The 19,541-nt window shown below is 42.8% G+C and overlaps 1 protein-coding gene across 1 annotated transcript in view; it reads left to right on the top strand.

Annotated features, from left to right (window-relative positions):
• stxbp4 (syntaxin binding protein 4) overlaps positions 1-19,023 on the top strand; it is a 104,618-nt gene extending 85,595 nt beyond the window's left edge. The window contains exons 21-22 of the mRNA XM_041859135.2: positions 15,662-15,719; positions 17,377-19,023. Of these exons, the coding sequence (XP_041715069.1) occupies positions 15,662-15,719; positions 17,377-17,623 (305 nt within the window). The 3' untranslated portion in view covers positions 17,624-19,023. The remainder of the gene's footprint in view (positions 1-15,661; positions 15,720-17,376) is intronic.
• The last annotated feature ends 518 nt before the right edge of the window (positions 19,024-19,541 follow it).

Here is a 19,541-nt window from a genome sequence, read left to right on the forward strand (position 1 = left end):
GATTCTTCAGGGAAGTACAATATACAGCACCTGCACCAGGAGCCACATGGGAGCCAACCGTTTCAGATTTTTCAATTCAGTTCTAGTCCAGCATTGGGGTCAGGTCGTGAGCAGGGTGAGAAGCAGAGCCATATATTAAGAGACTTCGGTCAGGTTTCAGAACGGACGCCATGTTAGCGCCATTATTCTCGAAATGTTGTTGATGTAACAATACGAGAGCGCCTCCAACAGTTCCCTCTGAAATGACCTGCTGTAAACAAGCAAAACAGAGCAGTGAATTTAACAGACATTTTTACTGACTAGCATTCGGGACAATGTGTATCCAAGTCGGTGTTGTGGTGTCAACAAATTGCATATCTGCTTTCACTGGACATCTTCATAGGTTTTTAAAACTATCAGAAATAAACAGCACAACGCGGAAGCGTCAATTATCACCTAGCAACGGCTATGGAGGAGAAAGTGGCGCTCTCGGAACGTTCAGCCAGAAACCCCATTGGCCCAACTCTCTATATCGACGACTCTGGTGAGAAGTAATGACATCCGAGGTCACGGTCTCCTGTCTCTAGTTTAACCTCGTCTGATCCTACGAGACTTTCCCCTGACCCCTTGACACCTCTTGACCTTTCCCAGTCAGAGGTGAAGCAGCCAATCAGCCAGGTGATCTAACTCTCACCCATAGAGATAGACGTTAGGACTCTAGTGCCCAAAAGCCTGTTTTAGCATGGGCAGCGCCATTGAGGACTTTAACCATTTTGAAGTAGTCAACTGGGTGAGACTTCCTATTGGTTAAGGAAGTATCACATAATTCCATCCAGGTCATCAGGAGGGATCAGCCAATTAATTATACTTGTGAGCAAACATTCCATAACTGCAGGTGGCAGTAAATTGCCAACCTTTGGCTTTATACCTGTTCAAACAACAAACTCCAGGTGGCAGTATGCAGCCTTTCAGTTTGTTTACCAACTCATAGAAGTAGAAGAAGAATAAAAATGGAGATGGCCTCAATGGCCCTGCCCATACTCTCACAGAAGCCATAATGAGACAGAGACAATGTTTCATCCTCTAACTGTCTCTAGGCTCTCACCTGAGGCGGACGTGTCATGGTGACTCTGGGGTGTGTCAACTCAGACTGTCATCTGAACAAAACACAACATGCTAGTAGCTAAGCCAGTCTTTCATTTAGTATTTAGTAGTTTATTAGGATCCCCATTGGACGCTGCGAAGGCAGCCGCTACTCTTCCTGGGGGCCAAACAGGCTTTCATCACTGTAGCTTTGGACGTGTCTCCATCTCTTTGTGAGTCCCAAATGACTGCCTAATAACTATATAGCCCTATGGGCCCTGGTCAAAAGTAGTGCACTAAATAGGGAATAGGGTGGCAGTTTGGGATGGAGCCTTTTCTCTCTTTCTGTTTTCATTTTTGGTAATCAAAGGTGAATGTCAGATAAAAAATTAAAATGTACTTGATAATATGAGAACTAGAAAATGTATGGTAGGATTAGAGGAGAACTAGAAAAGGTATGGTAGGATTAGAGGAGAACTAGAAAGGGTATGGTAGGAATAGAGGAGAACTAGAAAAGGTATGGTAGGATTAGAGGAGAACTAGAAAGGGTATGGTAGGAATAGAGGAGAACTAGAAAAGGTATGGTAGGATTAGAGGAGAACTAGAAAAGGTATGGTAGGATTAGAGGATAACTAGAAAGGGTATGGTAGGAATAGAGGAGAACTAGAAAGGGTATGGTAGGAATAGAGGAGAACTAGAAAGGGTATGGTAGGAATAGAGGAGAACTAGAAAAGGTATGGTAGGATTAGAGGAGAACTAGAAAAGTTATGGTAGGATTAGAGGAGAACTAGAAAAGGTATGGTAGGATTAGAGGAGAACTAGAAAAGGTATGGTAGGATTAGAGAAGAACTAGAAAAGGTATGGTAGGATTAGAGGAGAACTAGAAAAGGTATGGTAGGATTAGAGGAGAACTATAAAAGGTATGGTAGGATTAGAGGAGAACTAGAAAGGGTATGGTAGGAATAGAGGAGAACTAGAAAAGGTATGGTAGGATTAGAGGAGAACTAGAAAAGGTATGGTAGGATTAGAGAAGAACTAGAAAAGGTATGGTAGGAATAGAGGAGAACTAGAAAAGGTATGGTAGGATTAGAGGAGAACTATAAAAGGTATGGTAGGAATAGAGGAGAACTAGACAAGGTATGGTAGGATTAGAGGCTGCCAGACTGTTACTTTACACTTCTGCCATTTTTTATTTTTTTTAGAATCTGCTGCCATCTGAGGGTGGTAATACTATTAAGTGATTCTGTGAAACAAAAGAAGGTCCTGTGAATGTTCTGTGAACGGAAGGAAGGAAGTTGTTCCTGGTTTATGATGACTTCTAAGAGGACATTGGATCATTTGGAAAATCTATTGTGTTCATTAGTGTGCTATGTAAGCGCGTGTGTGTTAAGGAGGGGTAGGTAAGTAGGTCAATCCAATATCAGGCGACTCTAAGTGTTAGTTAGAAAAATGTATTAAAGTGTCACTCCACAATGATACTATAGTTGACAATACAAAATACTGATTTTAATAACCACATTGTGGACCACTCAGTTTTTAAGACACTAAAAGTGGTCATAGTCAAACATGGTACATTATTTTCATTTGGTCATCTATAATACATAATATTATCTATACATTATTGGTATCATTATTATACATTAGGCTATCTGTACACATGTATGCATAAACAAAAACAAAGTACAGTAGATGGAAGGGCATTTAGGCACTTATATAGAAATGCAGAGGCATTTACATTATTGTTACCTGATAAAAATGTGCTCAATTTATTATTTCCATCTGGCCAGTTTATGTAAAAGATTATCCCTAATGTGGTTGTATAACCACAGTAAAGCAAGGCATAAGCTTTTCAATGGATCTATCATTACAAAAACAACAGCTGTTTATCTAAGGGAGTGTTTGTATAAGTGTTTGCGCTTTAGACAATCTCCTCTCCCCAGATCCCATCTTAGTCATTTTCACTGGTTTCAGTGTTGCTTGGTTATGTACTGCTGAGGAAAACCATCTTACCATCTTACGTTTCAACCAGATGCTCTTTCTGAGTGGACACACACAAACACACACACACATTTTGGGTTGCTAATATTGGATTGACCTACATACCTACCCCTTCTCAACACATACACACGCACTCAACCTAATCGCACTGTTTTGTTTGCGCAAAGGTTGTACAGTCGTGGTCAAAGGTTTTGAGAATGACACAAGTATTGGTCTTCACAAAGTTTGTTGCTTCAGTGTTTTTAGATATTTTTGTCAGATGTTACTATGGTATACTGAAGTATAATTACAAGCATTCCATAAGTGTCAAAGGCTTTTATTGACAATTACATTAAGTTTATGCAAAGAGTCAATATTTGCAGTGTTGACCCTTCTTTTTCAAGACCTCTGCAATCCGCCCTGGCATGCTGTCAATTAACTTCTGGCCCACATCCTGACTGATGGCAGCCCATTCTTGCATAATCAATGCTTGGAGTATGTCAGAATTTGTGGGGTTTTGTTTGTCCACCCGCCTCTTGAGGATTGACCACAAGTTCTCGATGGGATTAAGGTCTGGGGAGTTTCCTGGCCATGGACCCAAAATGTTGATGTTTTGTTCCCCGAGCCACTTAGTTATCACTTTTGCCTTATGGCAAGGTGCTCCATCATGCTGGAAAAGGCATTGTTTGTCACCAAACTGTTCTTGGATGGTTGGGAGAAGTTGCTCTCGGAGGATGTGTTGGTACCATTCTTTATTCATGGCTGTGTTCTTAGGAAAAATTGTGAGTGAGCCCACTCCCTTGGCTGAGAAGCAACCCCACACATGAATGGTCTCAGGATGCTTTACTGTTGGCATGACACAGGACTGATGGTAGCGCTCACCTTCTCTTCTCCGGACAAGCTTTTTTCCGGATGCCCCAAACCATCGGAAAGGGGATTCATCAGAGAAAATGACTTTACCCCAGTCCTCAGCAGTCCAATCCCTGTACCTTTTGCAGAATATCAGTCTGTCCCTGATGATTTTCCTGGAGAGAAGTAGCTTCCTCGCTGCCCTTCTTGACAGCAGGCCATCCTCCAAAAGTATTTGCCTCACTATGCGTGCAGATGCACTCACACCTGCCTGCTGCCATTCCTGAGTAAGCTCTGCACTGGTGGTGCCCCGATCCCTCAGCTGAATCACCTTTAGGAGACGGTCCTGGCGCTTGCTGGACTTTCTTGGGCGCCCTGAAGCCTTCTTCACAATAATTGAACCTCTCTCCTTGAAGTTCTTGATGATCCGATAAATGGTTGATTTAGGTGCAATCTTACTAGCAGCAATATCCTTGCCTGTGAAGCCCTTTTTGTGCAAAGCAATGATGATGGCACGTGTTTCCTTGCAGGTAACCATGGTTAACAGAGGAAGAACAGTGATTTCAAGCACCACCCTCCTTTTAAAGCTTCCAGTCTGTTATTCTAACTCAATCAGCATGACAGAGTGATCTCCAGCCTTGTCCTCATCAACACTCTCACCTGTGTTAACAAGAGAATCACTGACATGATGTCAGCTGGTCCTTTTGTGGCAGGGCTGAAATGCAGTGGAAATGCTTTTTTGGGATTAAGTTCATTTTCATGGCAAAGAGGGACTTTGCAATTAATTGCAATTCATTTGATCACTCTTTATAACATTCTGGAGTATATGCAAATTGCCATCATAAAAACTGAGGCAGCAGACTTTGTGAAAATGTATATTTGTGTCATTCTCAAAACTTTTGACCACGACTGTAATTGAATGGAATTGACCTTGAGTCCTCATTCTGTCTATTCAGTTCTTAGAACCTTTGTTAGACTTGCATCATACTTACATCACACTTACATCATATAATAATAATAATAATATATGCCATTTAGCAGATGCCTTTATCCAAAGCGACTTACAGTCATGTTTGCATTTGCATACATTTTGTACATATGGGTGGCCCCAGGAATTGAACCCACAATCCTGGCGTTGCAAGCGCCATACTCTATACCACTCAAACTCCACTCTGGACCTCGAAGCCAGTTCCACTGCCTTTTTTCATTGTTCCTTTCTAATCAAGGACTGATTTAGACCTGGACACCAGGTTGGTGCAATTAATTATCAGGTAGAACAGAAAACCAGGAGGCTCCGGACCTCATAGGGTAAGAGTTGAATACCCCTGCTCTATACCCACTAAACCATACAGGACCACTACAGTGCCTTGCAAAAGTATTCATCCCCCTTGGCGTTTTTCCTATTTTGTTGCATTACAACCTGTAATTTAAATGGATTTTTATTTGGATTTCATGTAATGGACATACACAAAATAGTCCAAATTGGTGGGTTAAAAAAACAACTTGTTTCAAAAAATTCTAAAAAATAAATAACGGAAAAGTGGTGCATGCATATGTATTCACCCCCTTTGCTATGAAGCCCCTAAATAAGATCTGGTGCAACCAATTATCTTCAGAAGTCACGTAATTAGTTAAATAAAGTCCACCTGTGTGCAATCTAAGTGTCACATGATCTGTCACATGATATCAGTATGTATACACCTGTTCTGAAAGGCCCCAGAGTCTGCAACACCACTAAGCAAGGGGCACCACCAAGCAAGCGGCACCATGAAGACCAAGGAGCTCTCCAAACAGGTCAGGGACAAAGTTGTGGAGAAGTACAGATCAGGGTTGGGTTATAAAAAAATATCAGAAACTTTGAACATCCCACGGAGCACCATTAAATCCATTATTAAAAAATGGAAAGAATATGGCACCACAACAAACCTGCCAAGAGAGGGCCGCCCACCAAAACTCACAGACCAGGCAAGGAGGGCATTAATCAGAGGCAACAAAGAGACCAAAGATAACCCTGAAGGAGCTGCAAAGCTCCACAGCGGAGATTGGAGTATCTGTCCATAGGACCACTTTAAGCCGTACATTCCACAGAGTTGGGCTTTACGGAAGAGTGGCCAGAAAAAAGCCATTGCTTAAAGAAAAAAATAAGCAAACACGTTTGGTGTTCGCCAAAAGGCATGTGGGAGACTCCCCAAACATATGGAAGAAGGTACTCTGGTCAGATGAGACTAATATTGAGCTTTTTGGTCATCAAGGAAAGCGCTATGTCTGGCGCAAACCCAACACTTCTCATCACCTCGAGAACACCATCCCCACAGTGAAGCATGGTGGTGGTAGCATCATGCTGTGGGGAAGTTTTTCATCGGCAGGGACTGGGAAACTGGTCAGAATTGAAGGAATGATGGATGGCGCTAAATACAGCGAAATTCTTGAGGGAAACCTTTTTCAGTCTTCCAGAGATTTGAGACTGGGACAGAGGTTCACCTTCCAGCAGGACAATGACCCTAAGCATACTGCTAAAGCAACACTCGAGTGGTTTAAGGGGAAATATTTAAATGTCTTGGAATGGCCTAGTCAAAGCCCAGACCTCAATCCAATTGAGAATCTGTGGTAGGACTTAAAGATTGCTGTACACCAGCGGAACCCATCCAACTTGAAGGAGCTGGAGCTGTTTTGCCTTGAAGAATGGGCAAAAATCCCAGTGGCTAGATGTACCAAGCTTATAGAGACATACCCCAAGAGACTTGCAGCTGTAATTGCTGCAAAAGGTGTCTCTACAAGATATTGACTTTGGGGGGGGGGGGTGTGAATAGTTATGCACGCTCAAGTTTTCTGCTTTTTTTTGTCTTATTTCTTGTTTGTTTCACAATAAAAAATATTTTGCATCTTCAAAGTGGTAGGCATGTTGTGTAAATCAAATGATACAAACCCCCCAAAAATCAATTTTTAATTCCAGGTGGTAAGGCAACGAAATAGGAAAAATGCCAAGGGGGGTGAATACTTTCGCAAGCCACTGTACATCACACACTTTATACAAAGTCCTTGTTTATATACAGTATCGTTCATACTGTATATCGTATCCTCAGCAATAAATGTTTTCTACAATACACTTGCTGTGTGTTATAAAGCAGTGGTTTAGGGTAATAGCACCCACAGTTAGCTTGAGGTGTCATAAAACTGTTACAAATGTATGTCTATTTACAGCAAAATGTTTACAGTTAGCTACTGGAATTTTATATTACAGTATACAACTGTAAAGAGCAATGCATTATGGGGGCTCAATGGCATTCAGTTATTAACTACATAGGTTCGGTAACTGTGGTGCGGCAGGTAGCTTAGTGCTTAAGAGCGTTGGGCCAGTAACTGAAAGGTTGCTGGTTCGAATCCCTGAGCCGACTAGGTGAAAAATCTGTCTGTGCCTGTTAAGCCGCTCTGGATAAGAGCTTCTGCTTAAATGACTACAATGTGAAAATGTAAATGTTGCTATTCCAAACACAGTGTGCAGGTAGACATATCTAACCCCATCTTTGTTACTAATCAGTAGGGTTGCAAAATTCCTGGAACTTTCAATAAATTCTGTAGTTTTCCCAAAATCTCAGTTGGAGGATTACCGGATCTGGAGGGAATGAGCAAGAAATCCGGAATCCTCCAACTAGGGATTCTGGAAAGCCAGGGAAGTTCCCAGAATTTTGCAACCCTACTAATCAAACACTTAGTCAATCACATTGATTTAGCACTGTTACATGTTAAATGATTTACATGTTATATTTATAATACTGTTATTAAACAATTTCCTTTCAAAACTGTCTAAATAAAATAATCTGATACCGATAAGTGAATTTGCCTTATTCTGATCATGACTGATTATTTATACAGTGGGGAGAACAAGTATTTGATACACTGCCGATTTTGCAGGTTTTCCTACTTACAAAGCATGTAGAGGTCTGTAATTTTTATCATAGGTACACTTCAACTGTGAGAGACGGAATCTAAAACAAAAATCCAGAAAATCACATTGTATGATTTTTAAGTAATTAATTTGCATTTTATTGCATGACATAAGTATTTGATCACCTACCAACCAGTAAGAATTCCGGCTCTCACAGACCTGTTAGTTTTTCTTTAAGAAGCCCTCCTGTTCTCCACTCATTACCTGTATTAACTGCACCTGTTTGAACTCATTACCTGTATAAAAGACACCTGTCCACACACTCAATCAAACAGACTCCAACCTCTCCACAATGGCCAAAACCAGAGAGCTGTGTAAGGTCAGGGATAAAATTGTAGACCTGCACAAGGCTGGGATGGGCTACAGGACAATAGGCAAGCAGCTTGGTGAGAAGGCAACAACTGTTGGCGCAATTATTAGAAAATGGAAGAAGTTCAAGATGATGGTCAATCACCCTCGGTCTGGAACTCCATGCAAGATCTCACCTTGTGGGGCATCAATGATCATGAGGAAGGTGAGGGATCAGCCCAGAACTACACGGCAGGACCTGGTCAATGACCTGAAGAGAGCTGTGGCCACAGTCTCAAAGAAAACCATTAGTAACACACTATGCCGTCATGGAATGAAATCCTGCAGTGCACGCAAGGTCCCCCTGCTCAAGCCAGTGCATGTCCAGGCCCGTCTGAAGTATATATATATGTACAGTGGGGAAAAAAAATATTTAGTCAGCCACCAATTGTGCAAGTTCTCCCACTTAAAAAGATGAGAGAGGCCTGTAATTTTCATCAGAGGTACACGTCAACTATGACAGACAAATTGAGAAAAAAAATCCAGAAAATCACATTGTAGGATTTTTTATGAATTTATTTGCAAATTATGGTGGAAAATAAGTAAATCCCTTTTTGGTCAGTGGAGTGGAGGGACATTGAGAGGCGGACCTCAGTCTCCTCCTGCACTCTCCCTCCACTGAGACTGACCATCAGATGCAGGCACCATCAGCCCAGTAAAATATTTAAATGTGTGCTCACTCAGCTCTGCCTCACAATTAATACAACTGATCTATTACCGGTGTGATCATATAGCCTACCTCAAATTTGTAAATATAATTTTAAAAGATGGTCACAATAACAATGCTTTGGCAGGGTAATTCAAGCAAAGCCAATATGCAGTGACAATGTATTGGGCCTACTACACAAACTTCATTGCTACAGTACTGTTTTTAAAAGGTTAATGTTGCATAGGCTTACGTTTTTTGAAGTCATGTAATTAAAAAGAATCTGAGCAGTAGATCTCTGCTTGCATTTTCACTCAGAAAGTGATCTTGACTCAGAAAAGGTTGGTGACCACTGCTCTAGGGGGTTAAGTCAAAACTGTAACTCGGCCACTCAGGAACATTCACTGTCTTCTTGGTAAGCAACTCCAGTGTAGATTTGGCCTTGTGTTTTAGGTTATCGTCCTGCTGAAAGGTGAATTCATCTCCCAGTGTCTGGTGGAAGGCAGACTGAACTAGATTTTCATCTAGGATTTAGCGTGAGCTTAGCTCCATTCCGTTTCTTTTTTATCCTGAAAAACTCCCCAGTCCTTAACGATTACAAGCATACCCATAACATGATGCAGCCACCACTATGCGTGAATATATGGAGAGTGGTACTCAATATTGTGTTGTATAATATTGTGTTGCCCCAAGCATAACACTTTGTATTGCAGACAAAAAGTTAATTGCTTTGCCACATTTTTTGCAACAAGGCACTAAAATAATACTGCAAACACAGGATGCATGTTTTGGAATCTTTTTTATTCTGTACAAGCTTCCTTCTTTTCACTCTGTCAATTATGTTAGTTTTGTTGAGTATCTACAATGTTGATACATCTTCAGTTTTCTCGTATCACAGCCATTAAACTCTGTAACTGTTTTAAAGTCACCATTGGCCTCATGGTGAAATCTATGAGCGGTTTCCTTCCTCTACGGCAACTAAGTTAGGAAGGACGCCTGTACCTTTGTAGTGACTGGGTGTATTGATACACCATCCAAAGTGTAATTAATAACTTCACCATGCTCAAAGGGATATTCAATGTCTGCTTTTTTATTTTTACTCTTAAAGGGAGTGCTCCTAATCTCAGCTTGTTACCTGTATAAAAGACACCTGTCCACAGAAGCAATCAATCAATCAGATTCCAAACTCTCCACCATGGCCAAGACCAAAGAGCTCTCCAAGGATGTCAGGGACAAGATTGTAGACCTACACAAGGCTGGAATGGGCTACAAGACTATCGCCAAGCAGCTTGGTGAGAAGGTGACAACAGTTGGTGCGATTATTCGCAAATGGAAGAAACACAAAAGAGCTGTCAATCTCCCTCGGCCTGGGGCTCCATGCAAGATCTCACCTCGTGGAGTTGAAATGATCATGAGAACGGTGAGGAATCAGCCCAGAACTACACGGGAGGATCTTGTCAATGATCTCAAGACAGCTGGGACCATAGTCACCAAGAAAACAATTGGTAACACACTACGCCGTGAAGGACTGAAATCCTGCAGCGCCCGCAAGGTCCCCCTGCTCAAGAAAGCACATATACTGGGCCGTCTGAAGTTTGCCAATGAACATCTGAATGATTCACAGGAGAACTGGGTGAATGTGTTGTGGTCAGATGAGACCAAAATGTTGCTCTTTGGCATCAACTCAACTCGCCGTGTTTGGAGGAGGAGGAATGCTGCCTATGACCCCAAAAACACCATCCCCCCCGTCAGACATGGAGGTGGAAACATTATGCTTTGGGGGTGTTTTTCTGCTAAGGGGACAGGACAACTTCACTGCATCAAAGGGACGATGGACGGCGCCATGTACCGTCAAATCTTGGGTGAGTACCTCCTTCCCTCAGCCAGGGCATTGAAAATGGGTCGTGGATGGGTATTCCAGCATGACAATGACCCAAAACACACAGCCAAGGCAACAAAGGAGTGGCTCAAGAAGAAGCACATTAAGGTCCTGGAGTGGCCTAACTAGTCTCCAGACCTTAATCCCATAGAAAATCTGTGGAGGGAGCTGAATGTTCGAGTTGACAAACATTAGCCTCGAAACCTTAATGACTTGGAGAAGATCTGCAAAGAGGAGTGGGACAAAATCCCTCCTGAGATGTGTGCAAACCTGGTGGCCAACTACAAGAAACGTCTGACCTCTGTGATTGCCAACAAGAGTTTTGCCACCAAGTACTAAGTCATGTTTTGCAGAGGGGTCAAATACTTATTTCCCTCATTAAAATGCAAATCAATTCATAACATTTTTGACGTGCGTTTTTCTGGATTTTTTTGTTGTTATTCTGTCTCTCACTGTTCAAATAAACCTTCCATTAAAATTATAGACTGATCATGTCTTTGTCAGTGGGCAAATGTACAAAATCAGCAGGGGATCAAATACTTTTTTCCCTCACTGTATGTACTGTATGTGTGTGTTTGGGTCTATCAGTGTATTTACACATAAAATCCTAACCCCAGTCTGCATTCATCAGGAAAGGCAGGATGCAGACAGAGTTGTGTCCCAAATGGCACCCTATTCCCTATATAGTGCACTACTTTTGACCAGGGCTCATAGGGCTCTGGTTAAAAGTAGTGGACTAATAAAGGGAATAGGGTACCATTTGGGACACAGCCAGAGAGAATGAAACATCATTCACTAACCCTGTCTGTCACCCAGGAAATATGAATACAAATACTGTATACAGTAGAGTTCAAGCATTAAGGTCAGACATTTCCTGCTTTGTGTTTGTGTTACTGGTACTACCACCCTGCTGCCAGCCCATCCCCAGTTTCAGTGTGTCCCAAATGGCACCCTGTTCCCTATATAGTGCACTATGTTTGACCAGACTAGTAGTAGTAGTGCACTATATATGGAACAGGGTGCCATTTGGGACATAGTTTCTGTCTCTAAGCTGTGGGTGAAAGCCGTGGTTGAGTTGGCACATGGCAGCTTTAGGTATTTTGTCTCAGAGTGATGTTGATGGATGGGACACCATTCTTCTGAACACAGAGATCCATCCTAACACAGACATCTTTACAATTAAGCATTGAAGATTAACTTGACACTCCCATGTTAGATCCTGCTGCACCCCTTTAATACGGTCCATGGTGCCTCTATAGTCAGAATTAATGATCTACTCTAATAACAACAAAACACAAGGCTGGCTTTATGTTTTAGGCCCTCTGTGTCTCCTCTACTCTCCTCTCCGTCAGCTGAAATATTGTAATCACCTTTTGGCACTGTTTTTCTTGGCAAGAAGTAGAGAGAGAGTGTGTGTGGTTGTGTGTACAAGCAGCATGAGCGAGAGAGCCAAGCTTCCGGGTCAGTAGCTTCAACCCAACATCGCACACTCACACACACATACACCAACTGACACTCACAAGTGCCTGATTGGTTGACTCTATTAGCCAAACAATAATTTTAATTTTTCTCCATATTATGTCAATCCCCAATAAGCTACCCAGGAAAGGGCGAAGAATAGCCCATATTAATATATGTAGCCATATAAATAATTCATGAAATCAGTAACTTGCTAACATCGGATAACATTCATATACTGGTCATCTCTGAAACTCACTTAGATAATTGCTTTGATAATACAGCAGTAGCAATACAATGATATAACATCTACAAATAATACAGGAATGCCTGTGGGTTAGGTGTTTCTGTATATGTTCAGATACGTATTCCTTTAAAGCAAATGTTGTTGAAGTGTTGTGGTTGCAAGTTCACCTGCCTCATCTAAAGCCTCTTCTTCTGGGGTGCTGCTATAGGCCACCAAGTGCTTACAGGCAGTATATGGATAATATGTGTGCAATGCTTGATAATGTGTGTGATGTTAACAGAGAGGTCTATTTTCTGGGTGACCTGAACATTGACTGGTTAGCAACTAGCTGTCCTCTCAAGAGGAAGCTTCTAACTGTGACTAATGCCTGTAATGACCCAGGTTATCACTCAACCAACTAGAGTGCATACCGATAGTGTTGGATCTGTGACATCCACTTGTAATGATCATATCTTCACTAATGCTGCAGAGCTTTGCTCCAAAGCAATATCAGTTCCCATTGGCTGTAGTGACCATAACATGGTGGCAATAACAAGGAAAGTCAAAGTGCCAAAGGTTGGGCCTAAAGTAATTTATAAGAGATCATACAAAATGTTTTCACAGTACTCTTTTGTTGAAGATGTAAAAATATATGTTGGTCTGATGTGTATGAGGAAGTTTATCCAGATGCAGCACTATAAGTATTTGTAAGATTATTTATGCCAATTGTTGACAAGCATGCACCTGTTAAGAAACTAACTGTGAGAACTGTTAGAGCACCCTGAATCGATGATGAATTAAAAAAATTTAATGGTTCAAATAAATTATCCAAAATAGGTGACAAGCAAGCCAGGTTGCTCAGCTGATTGGTTTACATACTGTACATTGAGAAGTGTTGTGACTAAACTTAACAAAAAGAAGAAGAAATTACACTGAGTGTACAAAACATTAGGAACACCTTCCTAATATTGAGGTGCACCCCCTTTTGCCGTCAGAACAATATTTCTATAAGGTGTCGAAAGCGTTCCACAGGGATGCTGGCCCATGTTGACTTCAATGCTTCCCACAGTTGTATCAAGTTGGCTGGATGTCCTTTGGGTGGTGGATCATTCAAGCGTTAGGCCAGTAACCGAGCAGGGCTGCCTTAATCGAATCCCCGAGCTGACAAGGTAAAACATCTGTCATTCTGCCCATGAGCAAGGCAGTTAACCCACTGTTCCCCAGGCGCCGATGACGTGGATGTCAATTAAGGCAGCCCCCTGCAACTCTCTGATTCAGAGGGGTTGGGTTAAATGCGGAAAACATATTTCAGTTGAATGCATTCAGTTCTACAACTGACTAGGTATCCCCCTTTCCTTGGTAACTTGGTCGCCTGCGCCAAATCGAGGTATTCGGGGGGAATGCGCACGGTGGAGGTACTGTCTGGACTTTCCACCGTGGTTGCACCAACGGAAACACTGAGACACCTACCCTGACACTCTCGCGACCACCCCGTGAGAACCCTCTGCGGCCATGAGAATGTGGGGTTGTGGCGTGCAAACCAAGGGATACCTAGTACCACAGGGAAAGCAGGAGACTCGATGATAAAAAACGTGACTTGCTCGCAATGAGTCTCGCGGGTAACCATGGTGATTGGTGCGGTAACATCCCTAACAAACCCGGACCCTAATGGTCGACTGTCAAGTGCTTTGATGGGGAGTGGAATGGATAGGGAACCAATGAAATGCCTAGACTGTGTGAGAATGCCCTGGCATTAAGTTCCCAGCTGCGCCTGAATCGACTAGTGCCTTACACTGGGGAACTACAATGTGATCAGGAAAGTGGATGGGTAGGGTACAGTGCGCAGCAGAGGGCTCTGAACAAGTGTGGGTGTTCGATACCTGTGGTAATGCGAGAGTGCCCTGCCTGCTGCCTACAGACCCAAAAGAATGCTGACGACATCGTGTGGTGTAATGTCCCTTCGTGCCACCAGAGTGACACTGGTGCTGTCGTCCTCCGCTCTCTCGGATCGCGGCTCCACCCAGATCCATCAGCTCGTGATCCAAGTTGGCCGGGGTTGGAACGGGCAGACTCCCTCCAGGACGTCCTCTGGCCGCCAGCAGGTTGTCCAAACGGATGGCCATGTCCACCAGTTGCGTGAAGGACAACATGGTGTCCCGGCAGGCTAGCTCCCTTCGGACGTCCTCCCGCAGATGGCACCGGAAGTGGTCGATAAAGGCACGCTCGTTCCACCCGGACCCAGCTGCTAGAGTCCGAAACTCCAAGGCGAAGTCCTGCGCAGTCCTTGTCCCCTGCCTCAGGTGGACCAGCCGCTCGCCCGCCTCTCGACCTTCGGGCGGGTGATCGAAGACAGCCGAAAGAGGCGAGTGAACTCCCCATAGTTGTCCAACGCGGCTCCTCCTTCGTTCCAGACCGCGTTGGCCCACTCCGAGAGGCAGGAGACGAGGGCGGACACCTTCTCCCGCTCCGATGGGGCTGGCCTGATGCTGGAGAAGTAGAGCTCCAGTTGGAGGAGGAATCCTTGGCAGAGAGCAGCTGTCCCATCGAACTCCCGTGGTCGGGATATATGGATCCCTCTGGGTGCTGGGGTGTGGGTGGCTGGATCCGGTTGCCCAGCTGGTCTCGACAGATTGGGTCCTCTCCTCTCCAGGCGTTGGACGACCTGAAAGGTCAAATATACTGTTTAGGCTTTCTATTACACCTTCACTATAACAGTGAAATGTTTTGTCCAGGAAGTTGCCTAAAAGGGATTTAATTTGTTGTTGCCTAATAGTTTTTTGGTAGGTTTCTACACTACTTTCCTTCCATCTATAGCATTTCTTAATATTGTGCAGTTCCTTTGGCTTTGATGCCTCATGATTGAGTATTGCGCTGTTCAGGTAGACTGTGATTTTGCTGTGATCTGATAGGGGTGTTAGTGGGCTGACTGTGAACTCTCTGAGAGACTCTGGGTTGAGCTCAGTGAAAAAGTAATCTACAGTACTACTGCCAAGGGATGAGCTGTAGGTGTACCTACCATAGGACTCTCCTCGAAGCCTACAATTGACTATGTACAGACCCAGCGTGTGACAGAGCTGCAGGAGTTATGACTTTTGTTGGTTGTTTTGTCATAGTTGTGTCTAGGGGGGCATATTTGGGAGGGAATACTGTCACCTCCAGGTAGGTGTTTGTCCCCCTGTGTGCTGAGAGTGTCAGGTACTTTCTCTCTTCTCTTCTCTGTCTCTCTCTCTCTCTCTCTCTCTCTCTCTCTCGCTCTCTCTCATTTTCTAGATCTTCCCTATGGATGGGAAGAGGCCTATACAGCAGAAGGAGTCAAATACTTCATCAAGTAAGTCCAAACAACTAGAGGGATAATTTTCTAAAGGCTCATGTCCTTATTAACCACAACAAACACACATCATCTGAGAATCCACCATTGAACCCCATGCTTACAGAACCAATCTATCAATGTTGTGCCAAGTTTCCACAAAGTCTCACATCCTTTTTCTATTCCATTAATGAAAACTTCCAGTACTTCAGACTATACAGACAGAAACAGTCAACTGCTGCCATTGAGCAGCAACTCCAGTAAACCACAGAATAGACTCACCCAACATATCTGCTTTGATCTCATTCTTAAACGCAGTCTTAGCCATGCTGGCTGCCGTGTGGATAAAGACATGCAAGGAGTCCTGGGGTGTGTTGTTTTGTGCTTGATGACTAAATGAAGGACATGCAAGGAGTCCCGGGGTGTGTTGTTTTGTGCTTGATGACTAAATGAAGGACATGCAAGGAGTCCTGGGGTGTGTTGTTTTGTGCTTGATGACTAAATGAAGGACATGCAAGGAGTCCTGGGGTGTGTTGTTTTGTGCTTGATGACTAAATGAAGGACATGCAAGGAGTCCTGGGGTGTGTTGTTTTGTGCTTGATGACTAAATGAAGGACATGCAAGGAGTCCCGGGGTGTGTTGTTTTGTGCTTGATGACTAAATGAAAGACATGCAAGGAGTCCCGGGGTGTGTTGTTTTGTGCTTGATGACTAAATGAAGGACATGCAGGGAGTCCCGGGGTGTGTTGTTTTGTGCTTGATGACTAAATGAAAGACATGCAAGGAGTCCCGGGGTGTGTTGTTTTGTGCTTGATGACTAAATGAAAGACATGCAAGGAGTCCCGGGGTGTGTTGTTTTGTGCTTGATGACTAAATGAAAGACTAGTAAGTAACATGGGTATCAAAAGTAGTGACATGCCCTGGAGATTGGGTTGTCTCTTAGTATATTAAACCGAGTTAACACAGCCTGGGTGCCAGTCTGTTTCCGCTTTAGTCAACTTGTTGTTGTCTTTCCTAACAGGGATACAGATCTGCCATCTTAATTTGATCACTCTGTTGTCGCAGAGAATTTTCCTTCACAGCAGGAAATGCAAATTGTACTGTATTCAAGGTTTATAAAGGCTTCTTAAGTTTGTAATTTCCAATTTAAAATGTCAGACTTAATTTGCCCTAATAAAAAATGCATCAACCCCTACAAAAATGTCCATTAATTGTAGTCCACATAATATTTTACATTTCCTGTTGCTGCAGGATTATTTTCCTGCTGTGAGACGCAAAGTCAAATTAAGATAGCACACCTGTGTACAGTTACATTGTTGAATACAGGAACTGTCAGGTGCCCACGCTTGTGAACATCAGTTCTGTCTAACCAACAGTATTCATTACCATTGTCCAATGACACCTGTGCATTTTTACCTTTGTTCAATGACACCTATGCAGTCTGTAATTCTGAATGTGTTCTTCTGTCTGTCCGTGAAAAACAACCAGTACCTAACCCACATCAGTACACAGCCCACATGAGCACTACACACTGATACCCACTAAACTAATGTAATTTAGGGTTCGAAGCTCATAAACGTTAACCAGGTTGATCCATTCAATTGAAGAGGGATCAGAGGTCAGGGGTGATGACCTGGGAGTGATGTGCTGCTCTGTGTCTTATTTTTGCCCCGTGCCAGTCATGTGATGCAGACGACGTCGTGGACCCATCCGGTGACCTATAGCCTGGCTCTGGGGCTGTCCGAGAGAGAGGGAGAGGGACCAGACGACGGCGTGGACCAATCCAGTGACCTGCAGCCTGGCTCCGGGGGTGGGGCTGTCCGAGAGAGAGGGGGAGGGACCAGCCGACAGACAGGCAGACAACACAGCCACCCCCAGCCCCGACCACACCAAGATCAAGACTTAGACCTGGGACAGATTCCATAGGATATAACGTTATAGAATCTTTAGATAGACGTGTATTGCATAGACTAGATATTGTGTTTCTTGGTGTTGGATAATGGAGAGGCCTCGCAGGCAGCTCTATAAATAACATTTCTATCTGAACGTTCTGTAGCGTTGCTCTTCCCCAAGAGAAAAAAACACACCGGGCAGCGGTGAAACACCTGTCCTCCTTTTATTTTTATTCAGCCTTTATTTATACAGGTTTTTCTCATTGAGATAAAATCAATTTTTCAAGACAGACCTGGTCCTGTACAAATAGAGACTCCGTAGAAACCCTAGAGGTGGATACAGAGACAGCCACCTGAAATCCTTTAGGAGCCCCAACAAAATATTGTCTTTAAAATCATATAACTAGCTACACATAATGTTTCATTAAATGGCAGCTGTTCTGTTCTGGTGAATATGCAGTTTGAAACATTTTTTTATTTATTTTTTTACAGTGAAACCTATCCGTAAGTGGGCTAAGCAGTGTAAAAACTGTTAATGAATTGTGTTAAAATGAATTGAACAAGGCTAGCTTCCCAGTTCGATGGAGTTGAATCACGACTCTTTATTGTCTCACTGTGTTGTTCTATAGAGTTACTGGAATTGCCTCTCCTCCTTCTCTATTCTATTTGTATGCTTCTTCCTATTCATGTTACCTCTATGAGGAACAGTGACCAAGCCCTCTCTCTCTTCATCTCTCTATCTACTTCCGCATCCCTCTTTTCAAACAACTCAAACAATGTCACAACCCTCCATCTTTTTCATCCTTTGAAGCCAGGTTCAGAATGTGTATTTTTCTTTTCCGATGCAAAACAGTTTTCTGTTTGCTCCCTGAGCTGCACCTTTTGAATGTCATTCCGAGATGTCCACATTCCGAACTCGGAATTGTCTTCTGAGTCACGATAGACCAGAATCTACTGCTGAAAGCTCGGCCTAACATGCCATATTTATATTTTCACTTCCTTCACCAGAACTGTTATGGTGGAGAGGCAAAGGATTGAAAAGATGAGGTAGCTTGCATCTTGTCCATTGGTCAGATAAGAGTTGGACATCGTTGCCAGGTGTCTTTAGGTAGTAATAATGTAACACATTATGTTTTAATAAGAGTTATGGAATGAAAGCATGCAATAGCAAGGGTAGTTATCGAACGTCATCCTATTTGCTGTTGGTTAACCTGCTCTTTAACCAGTAGTATTTTATTTTATTTTCTCACTAGTTGAGCCCAGCGTTGCTATTTTTATCCAAAATACCGCAATAGCATGTCTGTTCTGTGTCCTCTAGTGCTGCTAACTCATTATGGGATCAATCAAACAGTATTTCAAATATCTATAAGGCTGCGTTTACACAGGCAGCCCAATTCTGATCTTTTGCCACTAATTGGTCTTTTGACCAGTCAGATCAGGTCTTTTGCCAATAATTGGGCAAAATATCATCATTGGGCTGCCTGTGTAAATGCAGCCTAATACAACATGTCAAGTGTGTTGTGTTCATGTCTAACCAACCATTACCAGTGTTTTGCATAATATTACTTGTCATACTAAGTGTTGCCTGTGGCCTAAACCCTCTAACATCCTAGTAGATGGATAGAGATCTTTACGATGACCTTTCATCCCCATTTAACTGGGACTGTAAAGCAATTGTGGTTCATTTTGTTGTCTAGGTGACTTTTGTAATTGAAGTTAATCAAATAAAATCCTTGTTTTTTTAAAAGAAAATAATTTTTTTTGTACATTAAAATAACATCAAATTGATCAGAAATACAGTGTAGACATTGTTAATGTTGTATATCTACATAGACGTACAGAGGCCCATTATCAGCAACCATCAGTCCTGTGTTCCAATGGCACGTTGTATTTGCTAATCCAAGTTTATCATTTTAAAAGTCTAAATGATCGTTAGAAAACCCTTTTGCAAT

The sequence above is a fragment of the Coregonus clupeaformis genome, chromosome 31 (genome assembly GCF_020615455.1).
Source record: "Coregonus clupeaformis isolate EN_2021a chromosome 31, ASM2061545v1, whole genome shotgun sequence".
NCBI lineage: Eukaryota > Metazoa > Chordata > Actinopteri > Salmoniformes > Salmonidae > Coregonus > Coregonus clupeaformis.